This window comes from Geotrypetes seraphini, chromosome 4 (genome assembly GCF_902459505.1).
Source record: "Geotrypetes seraphini chromosome 4, aGeoSer1.1, whole genome shotgun sequence".
In the NCBI taxonomy this organism is placed as follows: Eukaryota; Metazoa; Chordata; class Amphibia; order Gymnophiona; family Dermophiidae; genus Geotrypetes; species Geotrypetes seraphini.
This window is the reverse complement of record NC_047087.1, coordinates 175,093,459-175,119,840: the sequence shown is the minus strand read 5'-3', so window position 1 is coordinate 175,119,840 and position 26,382 is coordinate 175,093,459. Positions and strand designations below refer to the sequence as shown.

Sequence of the window (26,382 nt, the reverse complement as noted above, 5' to 3'; positions counted from 1 at the left end):
AAGACTCAACAGATCACAGACAAGACAGACAAGAAGGGAACAGGCTGCAAGCTCAAGTGTATGTACACGAATGCAAGGAACCTCAGAAATAAGATGGGTGAATTAGAAGCTGTGGCACAAAAGGCTAACGTTGACATCATCGGCATCACGGAAACATGGTGGACTGATGAAAATGTCCGGGACACGGTGCTACCAGGATACAAACTATACCGCAGAGACAGACGGACTCAAAAAGGAGGAGGCATTACCATATACGTCAAAGAGAGAATTGAATCTACTGGAGAGAACATGCCACAACAGACGGATAAGTTAGAGTCTCTATGGATCAAAATTCCGGGAACAAATGGACCGGAAATGAGGATAGGCATCTACTACCGACCAGAATAGAAGCAATCTAACATATCACTTCAACCAAAAAAGTGCATCTCACTACACAGGCCTCAGAACTGGAGCCTACATGCAGTAGTGTTATCACAAACTCGAGTGATCAGCGTAGTAACTTTGCTCCTTGCTCCAATCATTGGCCAAGAGGAACTAATACTAAAATTCATATAGCTTTTAATAACTTAATTATTTAATATTATTTTTAGAAATTTTTGTAGATTTTTAACTTTCAACGTTTTAAAATATACATCAATGTCTTTACAATTTCATTCACATTATTTTGTTTAGACATATGCACTTCTCCAGACTTTTGAAAAAATTGACAAACTATTTATCTCAAACAGTGCTTATCTCTGGATATACTTTTCAAGCAGTGCTCATGCCGACGCGGCCAGCGTTTCGCGGACACTGCTTGTCCGCTGCTTCAGGGCCAGCACTGCGGCATCCAACTCTATAAATTGAAAAACTAAATTAGCTCTTTATACAACGATAGACAATACAGACACACACAGTGTTACTTACATCACACAATTCCGCCGTCAAGATTTTCAAACCAAACTAAAATGGCGACAGCGACTTTTACTAATACAAACTCACCACGTGACATAACAACGTTAGAACTTCATGACATAGCTCCTCCCACCTCATTCATTCATAGGAATTATAAAGGGAACAATCCGCTTCTACTAATAGAAGTGTTGTCACTCCATGTTTTTATTTAAGCCCCTAGGGCCAGCGTATCCAACCTGTGGACCCAACGCTGCTCGTGTTGGGCCAGGAAGCGCTGAAAGTCACCCCCTCGCACCCCTGGTATCATAACTTCAATAACCACCACCTTTAAAGATGTAAATTGGTGGTTAGAATCCATACAGTGCTTTGCTAAGGGTGCCCCTAGATTTCGATTTTTAATATTACTTTTGTGTTCAGTGAGACGGGTATTCAGTTTCCTCGAAGTCTGTCCCACATAAAGCTTATCGCAGGGGCATTGCACTATATAAATTACCCCGGATGTTTTGCAATCAGAATCATGATTCAAAATAGACTCCTTCCCGTCCCTAGGATTGAAAAATGTCCTGGTACATAACATAACTGCACACATTTGACATGACCTGCATTTCTGATGTCCTGAATATACTGCATCTCCTATAGGATTAACAGTGGGCAGAATTGAGGGGCATAAGATCTCCCTAAAATTGCGGTTCCTACGGTATGCTATCCTTAAATGATGATCCTTAAATGTCCCTGATATTTTAAGGATATCCCAATGTTTCCTAAGAGATCTAACTACCTGATAACTCTTACTAGAGTATGTGACCACACACGTTATACATTGTTCCCCCAGTTGTTGATCTACAGAACGTTTAGGAGCAAACAAAGCATCTTGATGACTATAAAGTGCTCTTTTATAGGCCGCTGAAACTATTTTGGGGGGATACCCCCTTTGGAGAAATTTACATTTCAAATCATTGGCCTGTATCTTAAAATCAGTGATGGAAGAACATATTCTCCTGATTCTTAAAAATTGAGAATATGGAAGACTTCTTTTAAGAGAGGTAGGGTGAGCACTAGAAAAATGGAGAACCGAATTACAATCAGTCGGTTTAATATACACTTCAGTGCAAAAAATTCAATTTTTCACCATAATGCTAACATCCAAAAATGAAATCTGAACAGAACTGTATACATGAGTGAACTTAACTTTAGGATGACATAAATTCAGATAGGAAAGAAACATCAGAAGGGTGTCCAATCCCCCATTCCAAATAAGAAAAATGTCATCTATATATCACAGCCATACCTTTACATCCTTAAAAAAAGGGGACCCATATACCCAATCGTGTTCAAATTTATCCATAAATAAGTTAGCAACTGAAGGGGCCATAGTAATGCCCATCGCAATCCCTGATCTTTGATGGAAAAGATGATCTTCAAACATGAAAAAACTCTCATGGAGCACAATATCAGCTAACTTGCAAATGAAATCTGTGGGTACTCTTGGGTTCACCCTTCCATCTAAAGTATGTTGTATTATAGCCAGTGCTTCATTCTGTGGAATTATTGTGTAGAGGGAACACACATCAATAGTAACAAGTAGCGAGTGCGGATCGGGGCTCAAACCCTCAAGTTTCTTCAAAAACTCCGTAGTGTCTTTTATGTATGACCTGGTTTGTTTAACATATGGTTGGAGAAATTTATCAACATATATAGAAGAAGCCTCCAACAACGCTCCCCGATTAGAAACAATAGGTCTCCCTGGAGGCATAGTGCACGATTTATGTATCTTAGGTAATAGATAAAAAATTGGGGTCTTAGGATGCAATGCATTCAGAAAGCGGAATTCTTTCTTAGTAAGATACCCCTTATCTTCTCCTTGTTTAGTTAAGATATTAATCCTTAACTTAAGAAGTTCTGTAGGATCCATAGAAAGAACCTGTGTTCACAATATAAACGACTGGGGAGATATAAGAAGGAAGTTCCTAAAGGTCAATAATATCCTGACACTGGTAAAGGAACCAATTAAGCTACTTTAAATGCTTTTAACCTAGAGTAGGACCATAGAAAGGACATCATAATCATCACTAAACAGTTGTTTTTGTGCTTCTTTTAGATACATATCTCTACTGAGTAGAACTATCATGCCTCCCGTATCAGCTTTTCTGATAATAAGCTCTTTGTCTGCCAAAAGAGTTTGTATAGCAGATTTCTCCGTTTTACTCATGTTATAGTACTGTTTATGGTTACCCTGTCTATTAATGTTCTTTTCAATATCAGCCATAACCAGTTTATAGAAAGTCTCTGCTACCGGGTCCACCGGACCAGGCGGGACCCAGGTAGATTTCGGGGTAACAATAGCCTCTTTATCATTGTCAGCTTCTGAATGATCTTTAGCAAAAAAAGACTTGATCTTCAACAGTCTATAGAATTTCTCCAAATCAATTTTAGTTTGAAAATCATTCACAGGGATTTTTGGTACAAAGGATAAGCCTCTTGAAAGCAAATTATATTCATCAGCGGTTACTTGATGATTAGATAAGTTTATGATAGGAATCTTCACCATCTTCTTGATCGTATGATACGGATATCTTTGCCCTCGTTGTGATCGGGTTTGTGGTCTGTAACTTTGATTTTGATTTTGGTATTGATTTTGATACTGGTTTTGATATTGTCCTTGGCCCCGACCACTTCCTCGTCGCCATCTTCCACGACGGGGATGGCGCGGTTTGGGACCTAAAAATCATCGTCAGAAGTTGAACTTAAATTAGATGACTCTGAAGATTGATCAAAAGTAACTTTCTTCTCAGTTGAAAAATTTCCAGAACCATTCGATTTTAACCACGGATACACTTTCTGTTGCAGGTAGTCCTGTTTATCCCGCTTGAATTTCTTAAATTTATCTTTCTGTATGTCTGCTCTAAATCCGTCCACTTTATGCTTCAATTCATCTTGATGTTGTTTGAAGTCAGTTTCATTAGAGTTCTTTCAAAACTTTCAATTTCTCTTCAATCTTGCCCTTAATGGTAGTCATAGTTTTACATGTGCGATCAATAATCAGCACCATTAGATCCAGAGAACATTTATTTAGAATAGAGATCCATTTAAGATTAAATCCCCCCCCAGGGCAGTCCGAAGAAATTGATGGAGAAATGACAGATAAGATTAAACGCAACTGTAAGGGAGGCAACAACGTTATCATGGGTGACTTCAACTATCCGGGGTAGAATGGAACTTCGGCACCTCCGGCTGTGCAAGTTCCTGGAAACTGTAGGCGATTGCTTCCTAGAACAACTTGTCAAAGATAACAGGAGAGGAAACGCAATTCTAGACTTAATTCTAAATGGGCTGCGAAGACCAGCACAGGATGTAGAAGTAGAAGGGACACTGGAAAACAGCAATCACAATATGATCTGCTTCAACCTGGAAACAGGGGCAAAACATCGGTCCAGATCAACGGCCACGGCACTAAACTTCCGAAAAGAGAATTATGAAGGGATGAGACGCATGGTGGGGAAGAAGATTAAGAAGAGGATAAACACTGTAAAGACACTAGAGCGAGCTTGGACTCTTTTTAAGGATATGGTCACCGAGGCACAAAATCTATATATACTGCGTATCAACAAGGGATCAAAGAGGAAAAAGAATAAGAACCAGCGTGGCTCACTGTAGAGGTGAAGGAAGCAATCAGAGACAAGAAAACCTCATTTAAGGAATGGAAAAGATAAAAAATGGACGCAAACTGGAATAAGCACAAAGAACATCAATGCAGGTGCCATAAGGCGGTAAAAAGGTCCAAAAGAGACTACGAGGAAAAAATAGCCAAGGAGGCGAAAAACTTCAAGCCATTCTTTCGATATATTAAAGGGAAACGACCTGTGAAGGAAGCAGTGGGACCGTTGGATGACCAAGGAATAAAGGGAAGACAAAGCAATCGCCAAACTGAACACATTTTTTTTGTCTGTATTTACCGAAGAGGATATACACAGCATACTGGAGCCCATCAGGCTATATGCTGGCAGTGAAAACGGGAAACTGACAGGATTAATGGTCAGTCTAGAAGAGGTGTGCAGGCAGATTGATAGGCTCAAAAGCGATAAATCCCCAGGACCGGATGGCATCCATCCGAGGGTCAACAAGGAACTGAAAGGGACCATAGCTGAACTGCTTCAACTAATAGCCAATCTGTCAATCCAAATGGGAAAGATTCCGGAGGACTGGAAGGTGGCAAATGTTACGCCGATCTTCAAAAAAGGTTCAAGGGGAGACCCAGGAAACTACAAACTAGTGAATCTGACCTTGGTACCGGAAAAGATGGTAGAGGCACTGATAAAGGACCACATCATTGATCACCTTGACGGACACAGGCTGATGAGGACCAGCCAGCACGGTTTCATCAAAGGCAGATCTTGTTTGACAAACTTGCTGCACTTCTTTGAGGGAGTAAACAGGCAGATAGACAAGGGCGAACCGGTCGACATTGTATATCTGGATTTTCAGAAGGCATTTGACAAGGTTCCACATGAACAACTACTTCGGAAAATTGTGAGCCATGGAATTGAGGGTGAAACACTCATGTGGATTAAAAACTGGCTTGAGCATAGGAAACAGAGAGTGGGGATAGATGGAGAATACTTGAACTGGAAGAGCGGGGTGCCGCAGGGCTCGGTGCTTGGACCCGTGCTCTACAACATCTTCATAAACGATCTGGACATAGGTACGACGAGCAAGGTGATAAAATGTGTGGATGATACAAAGTTATTCTGAGTACTGAAGATGCAAGGGGATTGCGAAGATCTACAACGTGACATAATCAGGCTTGAGGAATGGACTGCGACATGGCAGATGAGGTTCAACTTGGACAAGTGTAAAGAGATGCATGTTGGTAACAAAAACCTCATGCACAAATACAGGATGTCTGGAGAGACCTCCCAGGAAAGGGACTTGGGAGTTCCGATCGACAAGCTGTCCGCGCAACGTGCGGCGGCGGCGAAAAGGGCAAATAGAATGCTAGGAATAATAAAGAAGGGGATCACAAACAGATCAGAGAAGGTTATCATGCCACTGTACTTAACTAAGATGGTTAAGGGGCTGAAGGAGCTGCTGTTCAGCGAAAGATTAGAGAAACTGGGCCTCTTCTCCCTCGAACAGAGGAGATTGAGAGGGGACATGATCGAAACATTCTAGGTACTGAAGGGGATAGACTTAGTAGATAATGACAGGTTGTTCACCTTCTCCAAGGTAGGGAGAATGAGAGGGTGCTCTCTACAGTTGAAAGGGGATAGATTCTGTATAAACATAAGGAAGTTCTTCTTCACCCAGAGAGTGGTAGAAAACTGGAACGCTCTTCCGGAGTCTGTCATAGGGGAACACACCCTCCAGGGATTCAAGACAAAGTTAGACAAGTTCCTGCTGAACCAGAATGTACACTGGTAGGGTTAGCGTCAGTTAGGGTGCTGGTCTTTGACCAGAGGGCCGCCACGTGAGCGGACTGCTGGGCATGATGGATCACTGATCTGACCCAGCAGCGGCAATTCTTATGTTCTTGTGGATGGACCTATTCCTGTCTTTCTGGTCTCCGCAATCAGGTGAGCTGTTCTGTTGGGTTTGTGGTGCAAAATCCTCGGTGGTGGTGGAAACCCTGTAAGGTAAAGTTAAAGGACCCCAGAGCTGCATCAGCTCACCCTTGGAACATCTTGGGCAGCACAAAGGGCCCTTTGGTGGGTCTGCTGATAGGAGAGGCCCACCTGTTTTGCGACGCTTTAATAGGGCTGAAGAGCTGAAGTGGGCAGAGCCTTGCTTGGTCATCGGCTCTGGAGTTAAGGTCGGGTGGGGGAAGGAGGACAAGATGGAGGACTCCTTCCTCTGTTTGAAAGTGTGCAGGAACACTGGTCACTTGCTGTATAGTGGCCCTTTAATAGGACTGAAGAGCTGCAAGAAGAGCTGAAGTAGAGAATGACACAGGGAGCGATCCCCGCGGAGAACCGCGGCATGGCTGCGGTTTGGCTGCGGGCTATGGAGACTCCATAGCCAAATCACTGCAGACACGGGGACAAAAGTTTTCACCGCCCGCAAAAACGGTGAAAAGATTTGTCCCCGCAGGCAAATGTATCCCCTTCTACATACCGCAATTTACCGGGTCTTCACCGTGTGTTTGGTTCACTTCGGGACGGGTGTCTGATTTTTTTTCCGGCGGCCATGCTTGTTGGCCATGTGGTCTCCTCCAACTCGTCTCTCTCCACCCGACTTGCACGTTGCCTGACTCCGCCCCCTTCAGTATTCTGGCTCCTCATTAGTCAGTTCTTTCCTGCTCAAGAAGAGGACCAATTGCTACTGCCACACATGATATTTAATGGGTTGCAGTAGCGATTGGAAATCGGGGGATTTCGGAGCTGAGAGGCAAGCCCAGGATTTGTTTTGGAGTCGCTGCCTGGATTGGAGAGGAGTCACTGCTGCAGACTTGGAGGAGCTGAAATTTCATTGAAAACTTCGGCGCTACAAGTAGAGGTAAGGTGCACACTTTCCTACTACTTGCCTGCCCAGGGTTGGCGGTGGCGGCGGCGGCAGGAGTGGGAGGGGGGATTCTTTGACCGGTTGGAGACGGGAGTCTGGCTGAGCTGGGAGCTGATTCTTTTTTTTTTTAATCTGAGTACTAGTGTAGTAGTGTGCTGTGTCCATTCCCATGGGTTACTGAATCCTATTCCTGAACATGTGCTGCAAGAATGGAGGAATCCAGCACATGTTCAGTATGTAACCCATGGGAATACGTTAATAAAGATAAGTATATAAAATCATACCTGTTTGAGGCTTTTATGCATGCTGCGGTGACGGTGATGGGGCGGTGAATGGGATGGCAGTGGCGTTGACGGGGCGGTGAAAGGGATGGCGGGGCGGTGACGGGGCGGTGAAGGGAACAGCGGTGACGGGGTGGTGCAGAGGATGGTGGGACGGGGACGGGGCAGTGACGGGGACAGATTTTTTCCCCTTGTCATTCTCTAAGCTGGAGTGAGAGAAGCCTAACTCTTGTAAAATAGTCTTCTATCCATAGATCTTTATGAAGATTTCTAAAAATGTAAACAAGTATTTTTTATCCTGCTATTTCTGTGGCCATAATAACTGTTTAGCATGGTGGGAAATTTAAATAGAAGTACTTATTCAGCCAGAACCCAATGCTAACCATGTAAAATGACTTTGAATATTGACCCAATTATTATATATACTTGAATATAAACCAATCAGAATATAAACCAAGGTAACCTTCCCCCCCAAAAAAAGAGGAAAAAAGGTTGATTCAAATATAAACCGAGATTAGAAATTTAGTTATGGGAGTGTCGTTTGTCAGGTATCATGTCATAAATAATCACTACTTTTTCAGTTGGGGCTGTTTTGAGTCCAAAAAAGCTGAAGGAGAGCAGACAAATATTTTCCTACTTGGGGCCATGACACCAGTTTTTGAACTTCTATTCCTACCAGAAAACCTGGCCTCAGTCACACATGCAGAAAACAGGAAAAAAAAAACACCTTTTCAAATACAAACCCACAAACTAAAAGTACTATTGTACACAAATGAAATCCTAATATACCAGACTCTGCACACAGTATACCTCAAGAGAAATAGAAACAAATGCATTTCTTCCTGAATAGTCTAAAATATAAAAACAACAGATGTAAATTTTCAAATTGACATAATTCAGTCACTAAATTGAAAATAAAAAACATTTTTCCTACCTTAGTTATTTTTCTAATCATATTGTGCCATCTGTGCTCTTAACTCTTGGCAGTGGCTTTCATATTCAGTTTTCTGCGTCCATCTCAAATCTATCTTTCCAACTCTTCCCCTCTCCTTCATCCATGTGCACCATCTTTTCCCTCTTCTCTTACACATCCCTCTATCCATATGCAGCCATCTCATTCCCCTCCCCTCCGTCCAGGTGCACCATCTCGTCCCTTCTCTTCCACTTCCCTTCATCCATGTGCATATCTTTTCCCCTCCATCCATGTGCACCATCTCCTTTCCCTTTTCTCATGCCTTCCCCTCCCTCCATCTATGTGCCACCATCGCCTTCTTCTCCCCTCCATCCATGTGCTCCCTGTTCCTCTTCTCTCTGCTCCTCCCATTCAGTATCTCTCCTTTCTTTCTCCCTCCCTCCCCTCCCCCAGTTCCACAAATGTTCTCCCTAACTGGTTCTGAAGCTCCCCTCACCATGAAAAATACAAGGAGGTTGCCAGATGCAGCGATTCTTTTGCACTGCCCATTGCCTCCTCTGCATAGTTCTTTTGTTGCGCTCCACTCAAGCGGAAACAAGAAGTTGCTTCAGAGGGGAATGGACCATGGTAAAAGAACAGTAGAGAGATGGCCACTGGCAATGCTGGAAAATCATTGCTGCACCAGTACCGTCCTTGTAGTTGTTATGGTATGGGAGGGCTTTGGAATCTGGTGGGGAGCTACGAGCCACACAAGAGGTCCCCGCAGACCTCCATTGGCTTGTGGACCTTCCAATGAAGAACAGTGGCTTAAGAACTTCATTCCTCCACTACCTGCTCCCCACTGCCTCAGACCAACATCGTACTTACAGTGCTGGTGCTCAGGAAGTCAATGCCTATGCTCTTTGTTGGGCTGATGTGGGGCCTTGAGAGTCTGCAAATGCTCAAGGCTTGATGGACTGCCTTCGAGAATCTCAGAGAGGATGGGAGCCAGCAGACCTTGAGCATGGACATATTATTCGCAAGGCCCTTTTCGGATTGCCCAAACAGTTCAAAAGAAAAAAAATTATTCTCTATTTAGTCGCCAACTTCCCTCCATCCCATTCGTAATAGCTAGGTAGTCCCATCTGTGAGAATATGCTGTCTGCTTATCCTGGGATATAGCACAGTTACTTACCTTTATCAGGTGTTATCCAGTGGCAGAAGGCAGATAGTCTCACAACCCTCCCACCTTCCATAGTTGGCTTGTTAGCTTGTGTACTGAACTGATGGTCCCAAGAGCCAACACCAGGCAGGAAGGTATGGGCAGTCTTCTAGGAAGTTAAAGTGACAGTACACTTTTGCACTGTCCGTACCGGGCTCCATGGATAACATCACCTATCTGTGAGAATATCGGCTTGTTGTTCCTGGATAACACCTGTTACAGGTAAGTAACTGTGCTTCTTTACTGGTGGATGTCTATCATAACAGAAAAGTTATTCAATAAGATATACATTAAATAAGGAAACCAAGTCACCATTGATTTTCATTTACAGGATTTCCTTACACGTTAAATTGTTCTCTTAACAACACATCCTTGGTACCTCTGACCTTTAATCTTCGAATCCCAGGAGATGGTCCTGGGGATCTAAGCACTACATGTTCCAGTTTGATTTTGGACAATCGAAATACAGTGTGGGAGAAAGGTGGTCAAAGAGGTATCAAGCCTACAGAGTTCAGCATTTTTCCAAGCCATGGAATCATCCGTTCTCAGGGATTTCTCAACATTCAGGTATACCCTCAGTTTAACAAATAATTGTTTTCTATGCATCTAATATTCAAGTTATACTTTTGCTTTAAATCAGAGTTTCACAACCCAGACCTTGGGACATACCCAGCCAATCAGGTTTTCAGGAAACCTACAATGAATGTGCATGAGATAAATGTGCATACAGTAGAGATAGTACCACTGTTGGAAGCCAGATACCATGCTAGATGGACCATCAGTCTAACCCAAGATGGCAATTCTTATGTTCTTAACCCTATTGCATACAGTGGCTATTGTTTGGCCAACTACAGAGTGTTTCAACATTCATGGAGAGGGGTGAAGCACAGACTAAAGCAGCAACAGCAGCTCTGAGACATGGGCAGGCAACTCTCCATCACAAATTTCTCCACTGCAGTTCTTCTCTGACCATCATCTGTTAACCTTCACAATTATCATCTTGCCCCAGACCCAGCCAATCTCCAGCATACATTCAAAAATATGCAGGCTATTGACCCTTGCACTCTCTCCACTGCTTTCACCCCTCCTCTCAACCACAATGCTACACAAGTTTGTCAATGGGCATGTCTCCTCCTAAAAAACTATTCTCTCCTCTGCTCTAAATACCCTCACATCCACCACTCCACATTCTATAAGGTGCACCAAACCCCAGCCCATGTCTAATGAACATATTTTACTCAAATCCCATACTCATGCTAACTTCATACATTTCAAATTCCTCCTGACCTCCTTCCAGTCTGCTCTTTCATTTGCCAAATAAGACTACTACATCCATTTGACTAACTGTTGGCACCAACCCTCACCATCTTTTTGTCACACTGCTTTCTCTACTCCAGTGTATCACAAACTGTGTGCCGTGGCACACCAGTATGCCTCCTGAGATTTCAGGTGTGCCGTGACACACTGGCGAGGAAGAGAGTCATCTGTGCTGGCTGACTGCCTACAAAACGTACCTCCTCCTCTCCCCGCACCTCTCCTCCTCATTGATTCTGCCATCGAAGCGGGTTGTGGCTAGATAGGCCTCCATGCATGCGCGGATGATGACACGATGACATCCATGCACTTCCGGGTGCCTTCTGGCTGGGGCACTGGGTTTAGTGTGCCGCAGGCCAGAAAGTTTGCGAGACACTGTTCTATTCAAAGTGCCCTCACCTCCAATTCCTCCATCACTCTTCTCCCAGACTATGGCTGAGTACTTCCATGACAAGGTTCACAAGATTAATCTTGAGTTCTCAATTAAACCATCTCTACCTCTCTTTCTCCTAGCCCACTGTATCAACCCTCCCTCGACCCCTGTCACCTTTTCTTCCTTTCCTGAAATAATTGAAGAGGAAACTGCATATTTTTCTTCCTCCTCCAAACTCACTACCTGCTCCTCTGATCCATTTCCCACCCATCTACTCAGCACTATCTCTCTCACTGTCATCCTTCCATCCTCATTCTATCACTGTCCAGTACAACTGTCCCTGATGCCTTCAATTATACCACTCCTCAAAAAACTTTAACTAGACCCTACCTTCCCCTCCAACAATTGCCCCATCTCCCTTCTCCCATTCTTATCCAAGTTACTAGAATGTGTTGTTCACCACCATTGTTTTGACTTTCTTTCATCCCTAGATATTTTTGACCCACTCCAATTAGGTTTTCACCCCCTGTACACTACAGAAACTATCCTTGCTAAAGTCTCCAATGATCTTTTCCTGGCCAGATCCAAAGGCCTCAAGCCTCATTCTTCTTGAACTCTCCACTGCTTTTGATACTATAGACTAGCGTTCTTCAACCTTTTTACACCTATGGACCAGCGGAAATAAAATAATTATTTTGTGGACCAGCACCGGTCTGCGGACTGGCGGTTGAAGAACACTGGGCTAAATCATGGGCCAGATCCCACCCATCTCCGCCCAATCTCCACCCCAGACCCTGCCCCCATAATAGTACTAATTGTAATACTATTATTTTCCATTCATTTTTCATATGTACACACAATATAATCTTATTAACAACACAATGTTTAACCACAAAATTAAACTACACAAAGCACACTGTATGCTTCTCAACATTCATTCCTACCAGAATGCAGATAACCCCTAGGCAAATATGGGATCAAAAACTAAAAGTACTAATATATACAAACAAACCCTAAGATGCAAGACTCTGCATGCAGTACAACCCTAGAGAAAAAGAAACAAATGCATTTCTTCCTGAACAGTGCAAAACACAGACAGCAGATGTAAATTCTTGGGGGGCGTGGCTTGGACGCGAACGATGACGGTTGGATGAAGAAAGAGCTCCGTACAAACAAGCTTAATTTCAGAAAAACTACAAAAAAAAAACGTTCTTAATGGTATAATAAATTAGAATTTGCCTTTTTGATTAGGTTGAAGAGATATTTGAAGAGGAAAATCGGAGAAAGAGGTGCCGTTTTCGTTTGTTTTCTGGGAAGCGAGGTGTGGAGGGCTGAATCCATCTCAACGGCAGAGGCAGCAAAATCGGGTCCCCCAGGCAGAGGCGGCAAGATCAGGACCGCTGACAGAAGCGGCAAGATCGGGTCCCCGCTGGCAGAAGCGCCAAGATCGGGTCCCGCTGACAGAGGCGGTAAGATCGGGTTCCCGCTGACAGAGGCGGCAAGATTGGGTCCCCCAGGCAGAGGCAGCAAGATTGACTTTTAAGTGTTGCCAGGGAGGGCTGGTCCGGGACGCCGTGAGGCCAGGGAGACTTTCCTTCCCCTACTCTTTAGCACGATCAAAGCTCTCTGGCGTAGAGCAGGAGGAAAGATTTCCCGAAGGTGGGGGTTTACAGACGGTTGCTCGGTGCACCACGACCGCGGCCATCTTGGATCGGAAAAGAAAAATTTACAAAGTCTGGTTCTACCGATGAGCTGCCTAGTGACAAGGATAAAGGTTTTTTTTTTTTTTTTTTAAAATGCCTGATGCCTGTTTAAACTAAGGAAATGGGCTGCTTTGAAATAGTTGTCCTCTGCTGGAAATGAGGAGAGGTCTGCAGTGAAATTTACTTGGCAACGGTTTTTTTTTTTTTTAACTATTTCCTTGCTGCTAATTTCAAAAATAAACTGTGAAGGATCAGTATAAATGTCAATCTATACTGCTGTAATTCAAGAGATTCAGATATAAGAGACTGTAGGTTTTTGGGCTCTGAGAAAGGACAAATAAAAGGATTGGTAATTTCTTTGACCTGAAGAAAAGTGACATTGAGGCAGTTGAGAGAAACTGAAATACATATACATGCACATTGAAAGATTAAAGTAAATATATTGGATGGAATATTGCTCTCTCCTCGTTAAAAGCTGCGATTGGGCTTGTAAGAGAAGAGCTAGAAAAGAAGGCTGCAAATTTTTTCAGGCTATATACCAACAACGAGTTTGCAATAGAGCCTAAGACAAATAACTTACAGTTGTTTTAAGAATACTGAGACTGAGATTGGGCTTGAAAGAGAAGAAAAAGAAAGACTACCGATATTTTTTTTTTCACAGCAATAGAACCTAAGACAAATAACTTACAGTTGCTTTAAGAATACTGTAAAAAAAGGAGGTGGCTTAGACGGATGGTTGGATAAACAAACAGCTCCTTATATGCAAATATATTAAAAGAATTACTACCAAATATTCTTAAAGAAACTAAAATATATATTGAAATATGACTTCAACTAAACAAAATAAAGCTGACTTGGGAGCTGGAACATCGGGAAGCAATAAGAGGTCGAAACCAGAGCCAGGTACACCCTCTAAAATCCCATTACCAACAGAAAAAAATCTGGATGTTATGGAAGAACTAAGACAAATAAAAGAAATTGTCTTAGATAGTAACAAAAAACTACAAAAAGCAATGGAAGATGCTGCAATCCTAACTAAAAGAGTGGACATCACAGAAAATAGAATTTCAACATTAGAAGATATTACAGAACAATTAAATACAGATATGAATCACAGCAAAATCATATGGAAAGAAATAACAGAGATAAAAAAAAATCTTGAAGACAGCCGGAATCGTGAAAGACGGAATAATTTAAGAATAATCGGATTACCTGAAGGAGTGGAAAAGAATGATCCGATTGCATTTCTTGAAAAATTTCTACCTAAAATACTACCACTGAAATTTAAAACGGAATTGGAAATTGAAAGAGCTCATAGGATTCCAACACAAAGAAATAACACTCAAACAGGTCCAAGAACTTTAATTTTCAAACTTTTAAGACACCAACAAGCAATTGAAATATGCCAAATAGCCAAGGAAATCAAAAATCTTAAATGCCAAGATTCAAAAATATACATTGTCCCGGACTTTGCAAAAGAAACAGCAACAAGAAGAAAACAATTCTTAGACATGAGACCACAACTAAGATCTCTAGGAGCTAGATTTGGGCTCCTGTACCCGGCAATTATGAAGGTTACCGTTGCTAACAAAACGCAAAACTTTACAGATCCAAAAAAACTACAGGAATTTATAAATCAACTGGAGCAACCTATGACAATCTAAAGAACAATTAATGGGTTCATACTAAAGACTATTGACGGTTAAAGATAGATCAAAACGGAAAGCAATGGAAAAAGAACACACAAGGATCGAATTAAAAACCTAAACAACTTGCAACATTCTCCATGGAAAACAAGAAAACTGAAAAATACAAAAATTCTAGAATTCTACTCAGAATAAATAGAATAAACTTAATGGCAGGAACGTAAATGATTTGAAACACATCTCCGAACTCAAATGATGACGAAAAAAGTTTCTTCATCAAACTTAAAAATATACTGATTGAATGCGAAATTTTGAAAGCGGAGTAATAGTGAGAAAGAAAATCATCCTTCAATCACAACGAAGATTTTAAAAAATGAAGTAATTGGTTTGATGTATTTCCGGTTGAAGGTGGTACTTCGGGTTTAATTTTGCGTTTCAGATACATTAAAATGCATTCAAATACGAAATATATGAAAAGAATAAATCTGAAACGCAAATATTATGTTCTTTTATTTATTAAGTTGAATTTAGTATCCACAATAGTTCAACCTGGGAATCATATATGGGAGATAAAAGAAGAGTTTTTGGCACAGGACTTCACTCTCGTCTGCACAGGCCTCAAATACTTTAAAATCATAGATGTCTAGAGAATATGCTATTGAGACAGAACTTACAAAAACACTGATGGGAGTGTTAGCTTCTCTTAATTGACAACTCTCTCGTGAATCATAAGAAAATAATGAATATAAGAGACGAGAGGATTCCTGTGCTAGAGACTCTTGTTACAGTTCTGAGGAAAAAGGCTAAATTGGAAAGCTCTTTAAAGTAAAAATAATATACCACCTGAAAAGAAAGGAATAGTAATTGAAATGTTCTTAGATATAATTGATTTAATATAATCATTCTTATGGATTTAAAGATATTCAAATACAGAAAATAATCTTTCAATACATAAGAATGAAAAATTTTTTTACTTATTCTTATAATTAATAATAAAATAAAAGAAAATATACAAAAAAAAAATGGTAGTACTTTAGATAATTATTAATAGCTTGTCGGAGTTATCTAAATCTAACCTCAACCTGCGTATCCAAGTTTTCGTAATTAATAAGGGGGGGAAGGGAGGGATAAGAGGGATGGGAGGGAATAAAAGGGAAATATATAAGGAAATCATGGGAATAAAGGAAAAAAGAGAAATGAAATACTTAAAACATTGGGAAAATATACATAATTTAATACCTGAAAATTTAAAAATAAATGGATATTAAAATTATGTCTTTAAATGTTAACGGTCTAAATCATATGATAAAAAGGAAAAAAGCACTATCATTTTTAAAAAGGCAAGATGCAGATATATGCCTTATACAAGAGACCCACCTTTCACATATAGAATCTAAAAAGCTAGAAGGAGGCTGGGTCAAACAGTGTTTTTTCTCACCAGCTATAGGGAAAAAGGCAGGTGTTGCTATTTTAATTAATAAAAAATGCTCTGCTTCATTTAAACTAAAAGCTTCAGATATTCATGGAAGATGGATAATGGTGGAAATGAATATGGGAAATACTACCATGACGTTAATCAATATATACGCCCCTAATTCGAACCAAAATGAATTCTTTAAAACTCTTCAACAACTGATCATACCACTGGCTACTTCAAATCTTATAGTAGCAGGGGACTTCAATGCTGTAATGGATCCTTTATTAGATAAAAACCCAAGTAGAGTTATGAAATCTATGGGACTAGATAATTTGATTCAATCTTGTGATTTAATAGATATATGGAGAATACTTCATTTTGATGGTCGGGAATTTTCTTTCTGTTCTCATGTTCACAATTCTTTTTCAAGAATAGATTATATCTTTACTTCAAATCATCTTGCACATCAAGTGACACAAGCAGCCATTGATCCAATTATTCTATCTGACCATGGTGGAGTGTGGATCAAAATTAAAACTACAGATCAAAATAATAACAGACCAATTTGGAAAATGGATAATACACTGTTGGTTGACCAAAACTTTTGTGAAAATCTTCTAACAAAAATGAAAGAATTTTTTCAAATAAATGATAATGATGATATTAACAGAGAAACTTTATGGGATGCTTTTAAAGCATCAATTAGAGGACAAATAATTTCTTACTCGGCTTTTCTAAAAAAACAAATTAAAAAACAATTTTTAATCTTAGAAAAAGAGATTAAAAATTTAGAATCAAAACTTATAGAAAAATGGGAATATTCTATTCAACAAGAATTATTAAAATTAAAAGGTAAATATAATGAGATCTCATCTAAGATGATTAGAAAAGATTTATTTTCTCAACAAACATTGTATTATGGTAATTCAAACAAATCAGGAAGAATATTGGCAAACTATCTTAAAGCGAAAAAAAGAAAAACAAAATTAATAGCAATAAAAGATGAAAATGGAAATACATATACACAAATTGAACCTATTTTAAAACAATTCTTAAAATTTTATAAATCTCTTTATTCTTCCGAAAATTATCTAAATAAAGAAAAAGATGGTTTTGAATTTTTAAAAATGTTAGAGGGTCCAAAAATTCCTGAACATATAAAACGAAGTTTGGAAGAACCAATATCACTAAAAGAATTAGGAACAGCTTTGAAGTCCCTTAGAGTTGGATCCGCTCCAGGTGGTGATGGATATACAGTGGAATTTTATAAAACATTTCAAAATTTTTTATTACCCTATTTATTAAATCTCTATCAATATCAGCTCAATAAAGGTTGTATTAAAGGCACTATAGCAGAATCTTTGACTATTGTTTTGCCAAAGTCCAATAAAGATCCCACTTTGGTCTCAAACTATAGACCAATATCTCTAATAAATGTAGATGGAAAATTATTAGCAAAAATACTTGCGCTAAGATTAGCTAAAGCTCTCCCCCATATAATAGGTATGCATCAAACAGGATTCGTTGCTCAAAGACATTCATCTCACAATACCAGATTAACATTCCATATGTTATATTTAACAAAGAAAATGAATGAACCTACTTTTGCAATTTCATTAGACGCAGAAAAGGCCTTTGATAGAGTAGAATGGCCTTTTATGTATCAAGCAATGGAATGGTTTGGTATAGGTCCTGGATTTATACAAATGATACAAACAATGTATAGCTCCCCTTCTGCTAGACTATATATTAATAATACGTTTTCAGAAAAATTTAATCTACAGAGAGGAGTTAGACAAGGATGTCCCTTATCCCCTTTGCTGTTTGATATTGTTTTAGAACCCTTAATATTAGCCATCCAACAAGCTAAGGAGATACAGGGTATACCTCATTCAGATAAAGAATATAAGGTATCTGCTTATGCAGATGATTTATTACTATATCTGAAAAATCCAGAATCCACCATTCCACATCTACTTGAATTGATTGAGAAATTTGGAAATTTTTCAGGATATAAAATTAATTGGAATAAATCAGAGATTCTTCCACTAAATATACATTGTACAAAAGGTTTATTTGATACATTCCCTTTTGTTTGGAAGGAAGAATATATTAAATATCTTGGAATTTTGATAACAAAAACAGTAGATGAAACAATGAAAATTAATGAAAAATGCTTATTACAAAAAGTAACAGAAATGTGCGAGCAATGGAATCCTTTGCATTTATCTTGGTGGGGAAGAGTACAAACGGTAAAAATGATGATTTTACCTGTAGTATGTTACCAAATGGGGATGATACCAGTTTTCTTTCAAGATTCGTTTTATACAAAAATAAATAGGACTTTGACAAAATTTATATGGCTTAATAAAAAACCAAGAATTGCTCTAGCGTCATTACAAAAACCAATTAAGGAGGGAGGGGTAAATTTTCCCAACTTTTATAGGTATCATCAAGCCTATATCTTACGTCATGGTATGTATTGGATCCTCCCAGAACCCACAGATAATATTCCAGACTGGTTTTGGCTAGAATGGAGGCTTATATTTCCATTACGTCTTAATCATGTAATTAGTATCAAGATGCCAAGGTTATACAAAGATCATAAAATATTTATGGATACCTGGAAAACTCTAAAATACATAAGTAATCTTACTCAAATTCCAATTAGTAAATCAACCAACCAAACTATATGGCTAAACCCCAAGATCAAAATTGGCGGTTTTAAAGTCATCTGGAAACATTGGATGATAGCAGGCATCCGCACTCTGGATGATGTAATTAAAAATGATAAATTGCTGGAGTTTTCACAATTGCAACAAAAATTTGGTCTCAATAAAACACAATATTTTAAATGGTTGCAATTGAAGCAATCTATTCAGGAAGGGTTCCCTGAATGGAAAGATCTCGCTAAATATCACAGTTTGGAATTCTTATGTTTCCAGATGGACTCAATAGGTCACAAAGCCGCACAGTGGTATAAATTAATATCCGGATATATAAATAAAAAACCAAAAAATGGTCTTAGAGACATTTGGAGCATTGAGATAAAACACCAAATTAGTGCATCTCAATGGCCACGACTTTGGTCTTGGAGGCTAAAATGTACGGTGTCAGCATCTATGAGACAAACTTGGTTTTTTCTTCTTCATAGAGCTTTTTGGACCCCTACTCGTTTACAAAAAATAGATAGTTCAAGATCTAATAGATGCTGGCACTGTCATATTGAAATTGGGACACTAGATCATCTTTTATTCTTTTGTCCATTTATCTTATCATTCTGGAAATCAATTTGGCCCCAAATTAACAGATTGTTAGAAAATCCGGTAGCCTTGACATATGATACTATATTATTTGGAACAACCATGAGAGCAAAAAGCCAAATTTCATCTAGTAATAACAAACTTTTATTTATTTTAACTGGAATTGCAATACAACAAATTACATCCAATTGGAAACAACACGATAGATTGAATTACATGTTCTGGTGGAATTCGGTATGCCACATATACAAAATGGAACTCGCTATTGCAACACACAAAGGATACATGAATAATTTTAAAAAAATATGGGGACCATTAACCGATTTTTGTAAAGAAGGATAATTTTTCCCATAATTTTTCCCATAAATAAAACTTAGAAGACCGTTAACATGATTTCTCTAATGAACTTTTCCCATGATAAGATAATTGTAAAGAGGGAAATGGGGTGGGTTTTTCAATTTTGATTATTACATACTAATTTTACATTTAAAGAATGTATAATAAAATTGATTTATGTATTATTGGTTGGGAAGGAGGGTGGGACAGGGGATTATTATATTAATGTTAAACTTGATATTAATATATTAGTTAGTCAAGTGTGTATTTAAGTTTCTTTTGAGTTAATTTGTAACACTTGTTGTAACACAAAAAAATGAATAAAGATTTAAAACAGATGTAAATTCTCAAAATTGACACAATTCAATCACTAAATTCAAAAATAAAATAATTCCCCCTACCTTTGTTGTCTCTCTCCACTCATGCGGTGCCTTACCTTCTGGCCTGTTCCCGCCTGGTCATTTTATGCCGCCCCCGGTGTTATCTTCGGGCCGGCTCCCTCTTCCTCAGTGACGCAGTGCACAAAGCCGCGAGCAGCGGCTCCTCGCGTATCCTGCGCCTCATCTTCAAGCCTTCCCTCTGATGTTGCGATGTCAGAGAGAGAGGGTTTCCGGTTCAGGTGCAGGACATGTGTAGGAGCCATTGCCCACGGCTTTGTGGACTGCGGCAGTGAGGAAGAGGGAGCCGGCCCGAAGATAACGCCGCATTGATCGCACCACGGACTGGCGGTTGTCTTGGGCCCGATGCACCCGGCATGGGCCAGCAGGAAATTTCTGTGGTCTGGCAATGGTCTGCGGACTGGCAGGTGAAGAACACTGCTGTAGACCACCACCTTCTCCTTGACATGCTGTCCTCACTTGGAGTTCAGGGCTCTATTCTCTTTTAGTTCTATTCTTATCTCTCACATCACACTTATGGGCCCGGATTCTGTAAAATGCATCCCAATTGTAGGCAGCTGTAGGCATCCTATGGCTGTCTAACCAGCCAATTGGGATGCACATTTTTTAAAAAAATGCTCCCCAGGAAGGCTGCCTATATTAAAGGTGCCTCCGGAAGCCTAGGGAGGCCTGCAAAACCGCCTAAGCTCACTTAAGGCTAGGTATAACCTTAAGTGGCTGTACGTGTCTCCCTAGGCAAATGGAAGACCCATACAATGTAGGCCAGGGAGGGTCCAGGCAGGGGGGGGGGGTTTGTTGGGTGGGTTCAGCAGGAGGGATTGGGCCCCCTCCTGTCAGCGATCTTCTTGGGGGGTGGGCGGTCTTCAGGCAGGAAGGGTTGGGCTCCCTCCTGCCGCAATCTACATGGGGAGGGGTGGGCGGTCTTCGGGCAGGAAGGGTTGGGCTCCCTCCTGCCACGATTGTTTGGGGGTGGAGGGACTGGCAGCCATGGCCGCTATACTTATCGCAGCAGGGAGATGCTTTGCCGCCATAAGTATAGTGGCCGCGTCTACAATAACCCTATTCTGTAACCAGCATCTGTAACATGGATGTCGGTTTCAGAATCGGGTTTATTTTGGGCAGGTGTAGGTCCGATTCTGTATAGACGCCCAGGACGGGCGTCCTATACAGAATCCAGGCCTCATTGTATGCAGTGGTGGATCTACCTCCACTGCTATGTCACTATCAGTAGGTATACTCCAAGACACTGTCCTGGGACCTCTTATTAAATCCATCTATACTCATTTCCTTGGTGTTCTAATCTACCATGATTTTCAATATCACCTCTATGCTGTTGACTCCCAGGTCTACCTCTCCACACCTGAAATCTCTACAGGAATTCAGGCCTGAGTCTCAGTTTGCCTGTCCGACATTGCTGCCTAGATGCCTTACCACCACTTAAAACTTAACATGGCCAAGACTGATCTACTTATTCTTCCACCTAAACCCACCTCTCCTCTTCCCCACTCTCTAACTCAGTGGATAACACTCTCATCCGATCCAAGATGACTACGAGGACAGATGTGCGCACTGGAGCTCCGCGTTAGCGCCGCTGAATTGTCTCTCCTTACCATTGTTTGGCCGTCTTTTGCCTTCTACTTACCGCTGCCAACATTACTCTGGTGGTGAAGTCAGCATTTTCACAGGACGTGTACCGCCCGTTATGGGAAGCTATTAGAATCCTGTTGTGTTGTGACGGCTTTTGACATGAGAAAGAAGAAGGGCGCTTCTCAACCTGGACCTCCGGCGGTCAGAAGCGCTAGAAACATGATCCAGATGATGCTGGACACCTGCTTGAGGCAGCAGTTGCAGGAGGTGCCCCAGACTTTGGGGGGAACGCCGAGTTCATGCCTCATTGAGCCCGATCCAAAGACAGGCTCCTCTTCAGCCCGTGAGTGGGTCTAGCATGGAGGAGAAGGCAATCCAGTCTACGTGCAAGGCAACACAGCTTGTGAGCCCTGGAGGAGAAGTGGGAGCAGAGGAGTTGGAGAGACAGTCTCCCATTGAAGCCCGACCAACGGTGCCCTATGTGCCAGCAGGTGAGATCTCACTCTCTCCGGTAGAACAGTTTGAGGAATTAGTTAAGCCTGCTAAAGTTAGTATGGAGAATTTATGGAAAGCCATTGTTACCATGGACTCCAATCTCAAAAAAGCCTTAACTACGGTACATTCGGACTGTGCCCTTATCAATACCTAGGTCAATATTCAAGGGGTAATGTTAAAAGATCACAGTGAATCTATCAAGAAGCACGAAGAACAGATCATTCAAATAAAGTCTCTGGAACTGGAGATAATTAAAGAAAGATCTTCCATTCAAAAAAAATTGGAATATATGGAAAATCAGCAGAGAAGAAATAAATTAAGGTTGTTGAATTTTCCTAAATCTCCATTAATTTCTCCAGTGAAAATGACGCAACGATACTTGAAAGAAATATTGTTAATGCCAGAAGTGAGCTCAGTACATCTCAGTGGGGGTGAAAAAAAATCAGCTGCGTGAAAGGGCGGGAACTCAGGAGTATAAATTAGACTAACTAATTTTCTTGAGAATTCACTGGAAATAATAACAGGAAGACTACCTTAATAGTGACATTTGCCTTGGAATTTGACCGAGATTTAATACTGCATATTTTTTTTCAGGCATATGAAGGATAACTTTCTGGTTTCAACAATTAGGTTGTTTCCTGACATCTCTAAAGAGATACAGAAAAGAAGAAAAGACTTTTTGGTCTACAGACCAAGGGTCTTGGCTCTAGGAGCATCCTTCATTCTGAAATTTTCTTCAAAATGCTGTATTTCAGTCCTGGGAAAAAAATTTCTTTTTTTTTTGAGCCTCAACAATTACTTGAATTCATTGTGGCTAATGAAGGGGGGCTTTACCATTACTCTAGAACCAGCTGTTTTGGAAATATCATGCCTCCTAATCTGTCCTATTGATTTTGCTATACCTTGTATTTTCTTTTTCCTTATTCTTGGATATTAAGTTTGTAGACTAAATAAGTACAGTACATGATTTTCCTCTTTTTACTTTATCAGTCTTTAAAGACTGTTTAATTTTTGTATTTAATCTTTATGCAAGTGAATTGACTTGTTTATAATTATTATAATTTCAATAAACAAAACAAAAAAACATTCTCATCTTCCCTGTCTTGTTAGCTCGCAACCTCAGGGTCACCTTTGACTTCTCTTTCTCTGTATAAATCCAACATATCGCCAAAACCTGTTGTTTCTCTCTCTATAATATCACCAAAATCTGACCCTTCCTCTTTGAACATTCTGCCCAAACTCTTATCCACATCCTTATCACCTCTTGCCTAAAGTACTGCAATTTGCTTTAACAGGTCTCCCTTGTAACCATCTCTCTCCCCCCTTCAATCCATTCAAAATTCTGCTCCATAACGTATATTCCACCAGAATTGCTATAATCACATCACCCTTCTCCTCAAGTCACTTCATTTGCTCTCTATCTATTTCCTCCTCTTATTGACTTACAAGTATATTCATGCTGCAACTCAGCATCACTCCTCTCTTTTCTCTCCTAAACTCCTCCATGCAAACTCCATTTGTTGGGCAAGCCCCTCTTGTCTGTACCCTTCTTCTCTACTGCTAGCTCCAGACTATGTTCCTTCTCTCTTGCTGCACCACATGCCTGGAACAAATACCTGAGTCATTATGTCAAGCTCCATCCCTTATTCAAATCCAGGCTTAAAGTCCACATCTTCAATGTTGCTTTTAACTCCTAACCCCACTCACTTGTAAAACCCCCTAACCCCCTACTTATCCTGTTTGTCTATTGACTACTGAGCAGGGGCTGTCTCTTGAATGTTTTAATGTACAGTGCTGTGTACATCTAGCAGCACCATAATAGAAATTAGGTCTGCTATGGTTACATTTCCAGGACAAAGGTTGGGCTCACTTTACAACACCTATGTGATGACTGGGCAGAAGCAAAAACGAAGGCTGGGTTCTCTGTCTTCTGTGTATTTTTGTGCAGTACTTGTTTACCTTTTCTCTGTTATCTGTAGGGTTTTCAGTGTTTTGTCAAGGAAGGAATGATTAAGGGCTAGATTTTCAAAACTTACCGTGCCCTTAACGATGGTCACTAAAATGGTTCCAGCCGGTTTAGCATGTCAGCATTTTATCGGCTAATTATCAGAACGACCTTTTCAGAGCGTCCTAGCAATCCCTAACTCCGCCATGTCCAGCCTACATGGAGGATCCGGATTGCTTTGCTCTTACAGCATGGCTATTGGGCGCGAAATGTTAGAGTGCAAAGGATATTCTGATGTAGTCATTTCTATTCTTCTGAAGTCTAAGAAGTCGACTTCTGTGTCTGCATACGCTAAGGTGTGTAAGACCTTTCAACATTGGTGTGACCAGGAAAGAGTGGACAAGTATTGTCTTGCAGCCAAATTTTTAATACTGTACTTCATTAATATACCGTCCAACAAATCAGTCTTATACAAATCTTCAATCTTTTTTTCTTTTTTTAGGTCTTCAGAAGTGCCAGCATTAGCCAAGTGTTTTCAATGGCTAAAATACTGTTTTGGCACTGGCCTCCTCATTAGACCCATTTATGTTTTCTATAAACTATTGTATTAGTGCTTTAAGTGCTCCTTGCTTAACACAAGAAAAATATTTTTTAAATATAAAAGCTTTCAACTTATCTTTTTTTGTTGTTTTTACTTTGTTGCTCATATTAGGAAGGGACCTGCCATTCCGACATGTTTCTCCCAAAGGCTGTATTAAGATAAATCCCCTACAATACAAACTTATTTTTATTAAAAACATCCTTTCATTATATTATAATTTTCTTACAAGGATAAGCACTCCCCAGTATATCATTTAGTTAGATAGTTACCCCTTTTATTCTCATTCTACACCATCCCGATCAATAGTACCTTTTGAACAAAGATGGGCGCGGCGTTTTTTTCCATATCATGTCTGACAAATTTACTTCAATTCTTCGAGAAGGTGAACAAACAGTTGGATAATGGAGATCCAGTGGACATTGTTTACTTGGACTTCCAGAAAGCGTTTGACAAGGTTCTGCATGAAAGGCTTAAGAGAAAACTACTGAGCCATGGAATAGGAGGAGAAGTGCACAGATGGATTGGCAAATGGCTAGAGAACAGAAGGCAGAGGGTTAGCATAAATGGGCAATTCTCGGACTGGGAGAGAGTGACTAGCGGCGTACCCCAGGGTTCGGTTCTTGGGCCTATCTTGTTTAATATTTTTATAAATGACCTTGAGGAGGAAACAACATGCAATATAACAAAGTTTGCAGATGATACAAAACTATGTCGGGTGGTTGGCTCTCTAGGGGACTGCGAGGATCTTCAGAAGGATCTAAACCAGCTGGAAACTTGGGCGAAAAAGTGGCAGATGAATTTTAACATAGATAAATGCAAGGTGATGTATCTAGGAAAGAAAAACAAAGAACAAGAATATATGATGTTGGGGGTGGCCTTAGCCAAATGCGAACAAGAAAGGGATTTGGGGGTACTGATAGACAGAACCCTAAAGCCTTCGGCTCAATGTGCGGCGGCGGCTAAGAAAGCAAACAGGATGTTGGGCATGATTAAGAAGGGGATCACAAGTAGATCGGAAGAGGTCATAATGCCACTTTACAGAGCAATGGTCAGACCTCACTTGGAATACTGTGTCCAACACTGGTCTCCATACCTTAAGAAAAACTTCAAGGCATTCTTCAGTTACGTAAAGGGGAAGCAACCAGTGAGAGAGGAGGTGGGGCCATTGGACAATGGGGATAGGAAGGGAGTGATTAAGGAGGATAAAGAGGTAGCTGAGAGGTTGAACACGTTCTTCTCGTCGGTCTTCACGAGCGAGGACACGTCCAATATACCGGACTCAGAGGAGCTCATGAGTGGGGAGCAGGCCAAAAGATTGGGGCATATAGAGATAAGTCGGGAGGATGTCCTCAAGCAGATTGACAGACTGAAAAGCGGCAAATCACCGGGACCGGACGGGATCCACCCAAGGGTTCTAAAGGAACTAAGTCAGGAAATAGCGGGCGCAATCCAGCATGTTTGCAACCTATCCTTGAAAACTGGAGAGGTACCAGAGAACTGGAAACTGGCGAATGTCACAC

At 40.5% G+C, this 26,382-nt stretch overlaps 1 protein-coding gene across 8 annotated transcripts in view; it reads left to right on the top strand.

Annotated features, from left to right (window-relative positions):
• The window catches only part of HYDIN (HYDIN axonemal central pair apparatus protein), a 1,718,235-nt gene that overhangs the window by 338,563 nt on the left and 1,353,290 nt on the right, over positions 1 to 26,382 (top strand). For all 8 annotated transcript variants that reach the window (XM_033943280.1, XM_033943278.1, XM_033943277.1 and 5 more), the window contains one exon: positions 10,116 to 10,351. In XM_033943280.1, the coding sequence (XP_033799171.1) occupies positions 10,116 to 10,351 (236 nt within the window). The remainder of the gene's footprint in view (positions 1 to 10,115; positions 10,352 to 26,382) is intronic.